This window comes from Zosterops lateralis (assembly GCF_965231275.1).
Source record: "Zosterops lateralis genome assembly, chromosome: 7".
In the NCBI taxonomy this organism is placed as follows: domain Eukaryota; kingdom Metazoa; phylum Chordata; class Aves; order Passeriformes; family Zosteropidae; genus Zosterops; species Zosterops lateralis.
In genome coordinates, this window is record NC_139767.1 from 37,263,698 (window position 1) to 37,274,055 (window position 10,358).

The window sequence follows — 10,358 nt, forward strand, 5'->3', positions numbered from 1 at the left end:
GTCAAAAACACCTTAAATATGATTTGGCCAAATCATTTCAGTGTTCAATCATTTCTCTAAGTACCTTCCCTGACTTAAAAAAGCTAAATAAATCATCTCCAACATATTCCTTTAGTTCTGTTTTCTCCCTGGTCATATAATATTAGGATATGGCCCATTAAGTCAGAATTTACTGGTATTGCTACTGGAACTGGTTATAAGTAAACCCTTTTAATTACCTGGTATTTTGTGATTTCTATTATTTATTCAAGCTCAAAGAAATCAAGTATTAAAACTTTAAAGAGTTTTTTTTAACAAGAGAACACCTGCCTGAGTTTTGACTCAGTGTTCCAGGTGCATTTTCAGCCACAGTTGCATTACTTACCATAAAAAATAAAAACTTCCTTAATGCTTTTTTAACATTTCTAAAGAACATATATGCCAAAAAATATCTTTTAAAAAAATCTGTGTTTTATAGTTTTGGAGCCACCTACAAAACTTATTATTTTATTCATTTAAAAGAATTATGGTACTGATTCTTTTTTTACATGTTATAACATTTTCTTGATGACAATTTAGCTTTTAAGCTATGGAAATATAAGATTAAAGACATTTTCACTGAATTTATTCTTTTACCTTACAAATGGGTTCAGTGCACTTTTCTCAGTGGTTTCTCCACCATGAATGAATACTGCAATTATCTGATTTGAAAATGCAGCTAATTTTCAATCCACAATAAAATATTTTTTTTTAAAAAGGATAATAGTTAAATTCTGAGTTAAAACCCTACTTCTGCATTACAAGATGATGCAACTTGGTCCCAATTTCTCCAGCAAAAGTTGGTTTTCCTGTGTGTTTTTCCTTTTGCCTTCTCTTTTCTTAGGTCTCTTTTTGTCTCTCTGCCTGCAGGGGTGGGGTTTGGGTTCTACTCACATCACTCAGCTGCCGTGTCACTTTCTTGGCTTGTTCCACATCAGGGGGGTCTGGCAGGGAGGTGAACTTTGCTTTCCTTTCATCGTGCCCCTTTTTGTAGACAATCTGAAAGGATGGAAGAAATGAACATTTATTTGAGCATCGCAGCATTGGACTCCTCTACTCACCACATTAATAGAAGTTGTGCCCACAGCCCCCTTAGCAGGAATTCTTTAATCTGTGTATTACCAGGGAACCTCTGAACATCTGTAAAATTCACTGAAATCTTTAAGTGAGAACTGAAATCCCTCGTTGAAGAGTCCTGTGTATCTAAATATCAGCAAATCCCAGTCCCAGCAATCCCTGATTTTTCTTATCACTGATTTAGAGGCACGTTTACAGAACCACAAGAGTGAACTGGACTTGGAGACAACCCTGAGAGTTTCTGCATTTGGGGAGATACTCGAGGTCTTCTTGCTGATTTAATAAGTTAATTATTCCCTTCATTCCTAATCCAGCATCAAACTGCCAATTGATTTATACTCTAATATGCTCTACTTTGTACTCTAACATCAAGTAAGTATTTTTCTATTAAATACCACTACTATCAGAGCTTACTTAACACACTTTAATTTTCTGTTCCATTGTGAAGCTTTTATATCTAATCAAAGTCCTTGGCATGTCCCAGGTTACACAACCCAACAGCCCTTGGTAGCCACATGTAAATCCCTGCTTTGATACTCACATCACTCAGAGACTTCTGAGCATCTGCCACCCTTCTGAGCTCTGGACTGTCATTGTAGGGATAAAACAGTGTTTTGTCTGCATCCCACTCTTCAGTATACAGTTTCTACAGGGAAAAAAAATGCCAGAATGCCCATTATTAATTAATTTCTGGCTTTGAAAGCTTATTTTACTTCAGCTGCTTAGGTCTGTGGTTAGTTTTTATTACCTTGCTGAACATGGCTGTGTTTTTTATTGCGTTCACAAGTTCTGGAGCATCAGGGGGAAGCAGGTACTTGTCCTTATTCTCCTCCCAATTCTGTTTATATAACACCTGAAAGCAAAGATCAGCAAGTTGGCCACTCTACCATTAACAAAAAAAAATATTTACTTCTGTGAATAAACTGCCTGCTTTAAAGACTTTTTTTTCAAAAGCAAAGTGTCAGAGCAGTAACATCTGAAGAAAGCAACTGGAAATATTTAAAATTATACTTATATTTGTCTTACCAACTTCTCTGCTATCCTTCACTGTGCTTCTGAACTGTTGCATAAATGTTGCTTTAGCACCCTGAGCTCAAAACTTTCTTCTTATCAGCAACCTCAGGGTCCCTCAGGGTCCCCCAGTGTTGGGAAAGTCAGAAGTCACTCACCTTGCTGACTTGCTGTGACACTTTCTTTGCATGTTCTATATCCATGGCCTTTTCATCCACGTGGCAAATGGTTCTGGCAACTCCCCCAGCCATGCGGTATTTAACCTGGAATAGCGCACAAAAGTCATTGATTCTACAGCAAAACTGACTGATTAAAAAAAATAATAAATAAAAAAACAGAATAATGACATTTTTCACCCTGCATTTAAACAGCCAGAACCTGGATGAACCCAGAAATGCAGTTGTTACCCACCTCACTGAGCTGGTCCTGCACTTTCTTGATCCTCCGGATTTCTGGGGTATCAATTGTGGAAGCATATGGCTTTCCTTTTTCTTGTTTAAATTTTTCTTTGTACTTGTTCTGGAAGAAAATAATGATAAAATTAATTAAGACATATCCCTGAGCTCTGGCAGAACTGTATTAGCAATTATTGCCATATTGATCTGGTTAGGACAGGGACTTGGGGCAGATTATTCAACAATATAAACTAAAATTATTCAACTAGCATTTAGTATTGATAAATCCAGTTATTTACACTATAGCTATCAAACAATCCCTGTAAAACACTTTTAAAGCTGGTGTTACTCAAGAAATAAGAGACATGGGACTACCTACCTCACTGAATAGGTCCTTCATTTTATTGCTGTGTTCCAGGTAAGGCGTCAAAAACTTGGATGGGTCCACTTTTGTCCTGATTGTCTTTTTCCTGACGGGAGGGGCTGCATCCTCCCCGGAGGGCTGGGTGTGCTCAGATGTGTACGTGGTGATTGTGGTGGTCTCAGGGCCTGAGTAGTCTGTGCTGATGGTCTCAGTGATCTCTGTGACCACCTGGAGATCAAAAAAATTCAAGAATCACTTGGTTGATAGTTGTAAAGGGTCATTAGGATAAGGGTTTTCACCCCTCCTGAGCTGAGTGTGCTCAGCTGTGTAGGTGGTGCTGGTCATCTCAGGGCCTGAGTAGTCTGTGCTGATGGTCCCAGTGATCTCAGTGACCACCTGGAGATCAAAAAATTCAATAATCACTTGTTTTGTAGCTGTAAAAGTTCATTATCATAAGCATTTTTCACAGCCCTGAGCTGGGTGTGCTCAGATGTGTAGGTGGTAATTGTAGTGGTCTCAGGGCCTGAGTAGTCTGTGCTGATGGTCTCAGTAATTACCAGGAGACTAAAATAATTCAATAATCACTTTGTTTTATAGCTGTAAAAATTCATTAGGATAAGGGTTTTCATCCTCCTGAGCTGCTCTCATCCAGATTCACATGGAGACACAAAATCAGGGACACTTTTTCCACTGGGATTACCACTGTGCTCCCTATATATCACCCACCCTAAAAAAAAAAAAACCCACAAGAAATGAAGTCTCTGGCTGGTTCCTGCATCAAACTCATGGAATTATTCTCCAGAGGGTCTGGGAGAGTGGGACTCCAGCTGCCTCTGCTCTACATGCGTTAATTTCCAATCAGTTTAAATGCTTTACACACTTGTTTATCAACAAGGTCATGCTGCAAGCAGTAATATTAAGATTCTAATGAAAAGCATCTAAAAATAATTATCACAACTAAAAAACCTGCTCCAAAGCCACCCAAATAAATGTCAGGTTTTATTTTGTATCAATTAGCTTTATAAAAAAATTGCCTTTAAAAAGGAATTAATGGAGGTCAGAGTTCTGAGAGTTATTTGCACCAATGAAACACAGCTGAAAATTCACCAAGAGTTACACAATTAATAACTTCTGTTTCTGTACAAGCCCATGCCAGAGAGAATATTTCATGATAACACAGCAGAGAGTTGGGTTGTAGCTGTTTTAGAAGTAGAATTTCAAATCATGGCAATCACTCCTTGGTGACCCAAATATTTGTTAGCAGTGACACGATGAAAAATCTGTAAGAATGTAATTTTTCAGTGAAATTACACAAGGGGAACAGAAATGATACATGGAAACCGATCTTAGATCATCACACAGCAGGGACTTGAAGCAAAAATAAAGCATTAAGCAGCAATTGTTCACTGTTTGCGTGTTTAACGTGAAAAATTAAACCTCAGAATACAAAAAGCTGCTAATTTAGTGTTTCATGTTAATTACACACATTTATGTGCTCCATGCAGCACGACAGGGACCTTTACCTCGTGTGGCTCACCCTCCTCAATAACTGTCTCCTCAATGTAGTACTTTGAAAAAAAAAGAGAAAAAACATCATTGTTAGGCCAGATCAGCAAATTGTAGGTTCTGTGAAGCTGTTGTAAAACACATTTCTGCAGAAACAGGATTTTAGTTCTCAGGTGCTTATGGAGTCATTTGTTAACTCTGAATATCTGTTCACATTTTGCATTAATGATTGGATTTTTATTCTATACATTTTTTTCTATACATTTTTTCTATACATTTTATTCTATACATTTCCTAACTAATAATTGTCCAAATCATCAATGAAAGATTGTTATTTAATTTTACCTATAAGAGGGAAGACATTGACAACCACATTAGAAGAACCAGTATTTAAACCCCTGGATTTTGCTGTTTTTTATCTGGTGACACCCATGACTGTTGTCCTCAGGGTTGTTCCTACAAGGACACCAATAATTTCTGGCTGCCAGTTAAACTTTGTTGCTGATCACAACTCTGAACATGCTGATTTTTTCACCCATTTCACTGCCCATTATCCCTCCACATCTCATAAATTTGGGGATAAAACCACAACAGGAGGTGTCCCTAAGGCAGACCAGGTATTCAACCTTCACTGGTCTCCCTTTGTCCACAGCATCTGTGAATTATTAATTATAAAAATTAATGAGGTTCATCAGCCATAGATTGCTCTTGATAACTCAGTGTTCACTTCTCCACACGACCTTTCATGTCTTTCCTGTGTTTAAAAATAGCTTCTCAAAGGATTTGCTCCACAGCCTTCCCAAAGAACAAAGTGAGGTTGACCAGTCTGTAGCTCCCTGGATCTTCCTTCCTGCTTTTCTTGAAGACCAAATCCAGCTGGACATTGCCCATGGATGTAGGAATGGAGCTTGTAATGTTTTGAATCTTTATGTTTCTCCCAAGTTATCTGCTCCTGCTTCCACTTTCAGTATATTTATTTTTTTGTGTGTTGTTTTCCTCACTCAGGACTCTGTGTTCCTCCACTCCATCCTTCTGCTGTTTGATTTCTGCACTTTGGGCTGAGCTGTGTGCTCAGGGAAAATCATTCTGGATGAACACCCAACTACCCTGGGTGCCTTTGCTGTTTCCCACGGGATTTTCCTCCTCCAAAGTCCGGGATAATTCCATTTATTTTGCTCACTGCTGCCTGCATCTTCATCTCCATTTTCCCATGGTGACCACAGCCCTTGACCTTTGAATTTTCCACCAGTTCTGGCTTGTTTTTGAGCACAATATGTAATGGAGCACCTTTTCCAGATAGGACAACAGAGTTGGGAAAGGATCTGGAGCCCCAGGAGTGGCTGAGGGAGCTGGGAAAGGGCTGGAGAATTCCTGAGGGAGATGGGAAAGGGCTGGAGAATTCCTGAGGGAGATGGGAAAGGGGCTGGAGAATTCCTGAGGGATCTGGGAAAGGGCTGGAGAATTCCTGAGGGAGATGGGAAAGGGCTGGAGAATTCCTGAGGGAGATGGGAAAGGGGCTGGAGAATTCCTGAGGGAGCTGGGAAAGAAGCTGGGGAAATCCTGAGGGAGCTGCTTTGCTCTCAGGGAATAATGGGCAGGACAACGGGAAACAGCCTCAGGTTGTGTCAGGGAAGTTTTTCTGTCGGATTTCGAGGAAAATTTATTTATTTATTCCCCGTCCGTCACTTCCCGCCCTTGGCCGCGCGGTGGCGCCGTCCCGCGAAAATGGCGGCGGCGCTGAGGGGGCCGCGAGGTCTCGGCCTCACGCTCCTGCCCAGCTCAGAAATGATGGGAAAAAGCTTTTTAAAATATTGCTGAGGGAACAGCCCCGCCGTGTGCGGGATGTGCTTCACTTGCACAAAGAGAAAAATGGGGAAATGCGGGGTTTATGTGGGAAAATCTCCTCCCAGCGGTAATTGCTTGGGGGTCACTTGGCGCAGCTGTGGGAACAGAAAACCCTTTGAAGCGAAAAAGTTTCTCGTTCAAATTTAAGCCTCTTTCGGAGAGCTCGTCCTCAAAGTTAGTTCGAGCGGCCAAGCTGTACTATCCAAGCTGAGATAGTGTTGGGCTGTTCTGAGGTGATTTCCATGCTGGACCCACCTTTGACAGCACCTTCCAGAAACCTCCCACAAAACCTGCCACAAAACCTTCCTCAAACTTTCTACAAAACCTTCCTCAAACTTTCTACAAAACCGTCCACAAACTCTCTACAAAACTTTCTACAAAATCTTCCACAAAGTCCTCTGCAAAAGGTCCCACAAGCTTCCTACAAAACCTTGCAGAAAATCCTCTGCAAAACCTTCCACAAGCTTTCCACAAAACCTTCCGCAACCCTCCCTGCAAAATCTTCCACAAACTTTATATAAAACCTTCCAAAAAAGGTCAAGTAACTTGACAGCAAATGTTTGTATTGCTCGCTGTGGATTTTTGCACATCCCAAGATGGCTAAAACATCAGATAGTGGCTCATAATTCCAGAGAAAGTTAAAAAAAATAACATCTTTAAATCTTTGGCAATTCCTCAGCTGCTCAATATTCAATGATTGTGTCCTTCTCTTTCAGAAGATGAATTTCTGATAGAAGTCACAGGTTGAAAATCTTGGACTAATCCAAGAATTAAGAAAATTCTGGAAAGGCTTAAAATTGCACGAGATGCTGTTATTCTTCTTTTATTGAGCATCTCACCACGAGTGTCCCAAGGGAAGCTACTAAAGCAGTGCCTCCCCAGCCCAAGGGATGTGGTTACAGCAGGATGGCCATTGAAAATCAAAAAACAAAGGATGAAATGGGGATTGTGTGAGCAAGAAGCCCAAAAATACCATAACTCCTGCCGGAATAAATAAACAATGAGGGCAAATAAATATCCTTTAGAGAGAGCACACAATGCACAGGAAACACAAAGGCAATTACAAGTAATGTGGGAATAAGAAATTTAATGAAGGGTTGGTGTCATTGTAGCTAGGTAGTCAAATGTCTTTAAAATCTACTTTATGAGTGATGGCACCTATTCTGCAAAATGCATTTAACTACTCTGACTGGCAAATCATTTGGCTTTACTTCATTCATTATTTGAAATACGTAAAGCTGGCAGTGCCCTCACACCACCTGAAGTCAACAGTCCACTGAACACAGTGTAGTGGCAATGAGTTGAAGGATGTTTACATTTACACTCTTGTTCTTTTCCTCAAACACTCAGAGATTATTTTTACAAGACTTTGTGTATTTCATGACACATAAGTTAATTTCAGAGTAGCAGCAATGCAACAAGTAAGACCACACTGTTAATTTCGTGTGCTGTTTCAATAACAAAGTCATTCTGGTAGCTCCAGCTCCTGGGGAATTTTTTATTCAGTTTCCTGAGACTAAATAATTCAGCATCTAACTGTGAGTTTAAATGACCTACTGGTAAATTAATCCATGGTGCATCTCCATGGACTTAGAATCATGGAATGCCCTGGTTTGGAAGAGACCTTAAAGATCCTCTATTCCACCCCTTGCCATGGGCAAGGACACCTCCCACTATCCCAGGTTAATCCAACCTGGCCTTGGACACTTCCAGGGATCCAGGAATAGCTACAGCCTCTCTGGGCAACCTTGTGCCACAGCCTCCCCACCTTCCTAGGGAAGGATATCTTCCTGATACCTAATTTAAATCTACTTTCTGTCCATTTAAAGTCCTTCCCCATTGTCCTGTCACTTTAAACCTGGCTCCATCTCTGCCACATCTCAGGCTAAATTGGTTTGTGGTCCCCTGGTGGCACAAAGCTGCTGCATTTCTGCAGAGGCAGGGCTAGAAAGGGGCTTCCAAAGTCATCTTCTCCAGCATGGATTGGGTGACAGAGGGCGAGCCAGGAGGGAAAAGAGCTGGCCCAGTGCATCTATAATTACGCAGGGAGTAATCAGAAAACCTCGCACTGTGAGTGTGGGATGGTTCCAGTCCTTATTTAAACTGAGAAACTATGACAGGAACCAGGGGACTTTGCTCCACCGAGAGCAACTGTTGTTGTTGTTGTTCTTTTACTGTTGAAACCATTTAATAGATATCTAATCATCCCTAATCTTCAGAGAGCAAACACCAACCTCTGCTCCTGAGCGGCATCTCACTGAGGTGATTAATGTATTCAGTCACAAGGCAGGAAACAAACATTTCTACTCCCACATTTTCTTCTTACCTCCACAACTTCCTCATATTCTTCTTCCTCCATTCTGACGGTTTGCTTCTGTCTCTCCCCCACTCACTGGTCACACAGCAGGTGAAAATGTGAATAAACAGTATTAGCCCATGATTGAAAGTACCATGAGAAGGTACAAGTCAAGCTCATAAAGCACTTGGGGTCATGGTTAGTAACTAGTCAGACCCTAAATAAAGCTGGGATCTGGCATTACTTGGAAATTAATTAATGGAAAAACATTAGATTAAATCTCAAACATACTGATATAAATTACAGTTTTGGACAAATACCCCATTTCAGTTATAACACCGACACTGGATCCAGTGAAAATAAAATAAAAGAGATAAATACAATAAAAGAGAAAATAAAAAAGAAGAGATCTCTTAAAACATGATATGATATTTTCATTACAACAGAATTATTTGAAGTGTTTTTCTTTTCTCTGTGACTATTCTATGTTATTTCATTATATCATTATAAATCTTCCATTTGAATGGGAGAATTATATTCTACTATATTCATTCATAAGTTAGAGCATAATGTAGAAAAATATTGTAAATATTTTTTTCAGTGACCTTAGGTTAATGAGGCAATTTCTGTCTTCCCAGCATCAGCCTACAGAGAAGCGCTGGGATTTTTTTTAAGCTCTTGTGGGTTTTTTCTCTCTATTTCTTTAGACCTGGAAAAGATGAAAATCCACGGAGTTGGCTGAAGTACAAAGCACAGATTAGTGTCAGAACCTTTGAACGAATTAATTAACGCACTGATTTTGCTGTGAGGCAAAGCTACAATTTTCCACCAGAGTCTGCAGCCCTGTTTCTAATGTTGGGAGGGGATGAGGCTTTGGAACAGCTGCTCCTGAGTCCAGGGATATTTGCCGTGTAAGCTAATCCTGCCAACTGATGGGGCAGTTGGGTTGAGCTGGCTAAACTGCAATTCCTTCTGAGGCAAGGGAAGTCAAGTCATGCAGGTTAAATATAGGAACACAGAATACTGGCCCTTTTTAGTCCCAATGAGCTGAGAAAAATGGCCAAAAAATTAATTGGGAAAACCGTGTTGTTAACTATTAAAATAAATTAAGAAAAACTCAAATAACGAGTGACAAGCCGCATGAAACAGTAGGCCAAGATGTGTGAATACACTCAAGAAGTGGGGTTTGCATATAAACACAATCTCTTCAGCTTGTCACTGTTACAGCCTCCAGCCACACTTCCAAACCCCATTCCAGGTCTTTTCCTCCTCTTCCAATCTGCAGCCAGTTATTCAGACAGAAAACCTGACTTCTATGGGCAAAGCACAACGAGCACTCCCAAAAAACTGCAGAACAGGGAGACAGCTCAAGATCCTCTTCTAAGGAAAAGAAGTGAAATGCATTTAAAATGTTCTTACCAGCGACATGCAGTAAATATCCTTTGGAGCAAAGGCTCTCCAGTCTTCCCTCCTGAGCAGCACTGGGTGAGAGCGAGGGGGTTCAGCGGCTCCCGGTGACGTGTGTGGCCCACACAGCCAATCTGGCTCCAGCCTGCTCGAGTTTCATCCCTAAATATACTCGGTGACCCCGAGGGAGGCCACCTGTTCTCAGCAGCATCAAGGAAAGGGAGCTGGGCACCTCCATGCTCCTCAGGAAACCCAAAACACACCAGAGCTTGGCTGGAGCTCACCAGGGCTCGGTGAGATGGAGCCCCAGGCAAACCCAAGGGAGTGCTCCAATGGAAAAACATAATTATCAGAGTTGATAAGAACATTGAATTTCAGGTGATGGAGGCAATTTCATTCCTATAATGTGCCTGAATGAACGCCATCCAAATTCAAGAAT

The 10,358-nt window shown here is 40.8% G+C and overlaps 1 protein-coding gene across 24 annotated transcripts in view; it reads right to left on the reverse strand.

Moving 5' to 3' along the window:
* The window catches only part of NEB (nebulin), a 98,296-nt gene extending 88,282 nt beyond the window's left edge, over positions 1-10,014 (reverse strand). For 23 of the 24 annotated variants that reach the window (XM_083865443.1, XM_083865435.1, XM_083865437.1 and 20 more), the window contains exons 1-10: positions 9,932-10,014; positions 9,118-9,221; positions 8,543-8,608; positions 4,389-4,433; positions 2,881-3,093; positions 2,518-2,625; positions 2,265-2,369; positions 1,844-1,948; positions 1,637-1,741; positions 913-1,017 (exon numbers count right to left, since the gene is read on the reverse strand). In XM_083865443.1, coding sequence (XP_083721569.1) covers positions 913-1,017; positions 1,637-1,741; positions 1,844-1,948; positions 2,265-2,369; positions 2,518-2,625; positions 2,881-3,093; positions 4,389-4,433; positions 8,543-8,575 — 819 coding nt within the window. In that variant the 5' untranslated portion in view covers positions 8,576-8,608; positions 9,118-9,221; positions 9,932-10,014. The remainder of the gene's footprint in view (positions 1-912; positions 1,018-1,636; positions 1,742-1,843; positions 1,949-2,264; positions 2,370-2,517; positions 2,626-2,880; positions 3,094-4,388; positions 4,434-8,542; positions 8,609-9,117; positions 9,222-9,931) is intronic. The other variant, XM_083865441.1, reaches the window with a different exon arrangement.
* Positions 10,015-10,358: the final 344 nt, after the last annotated feature.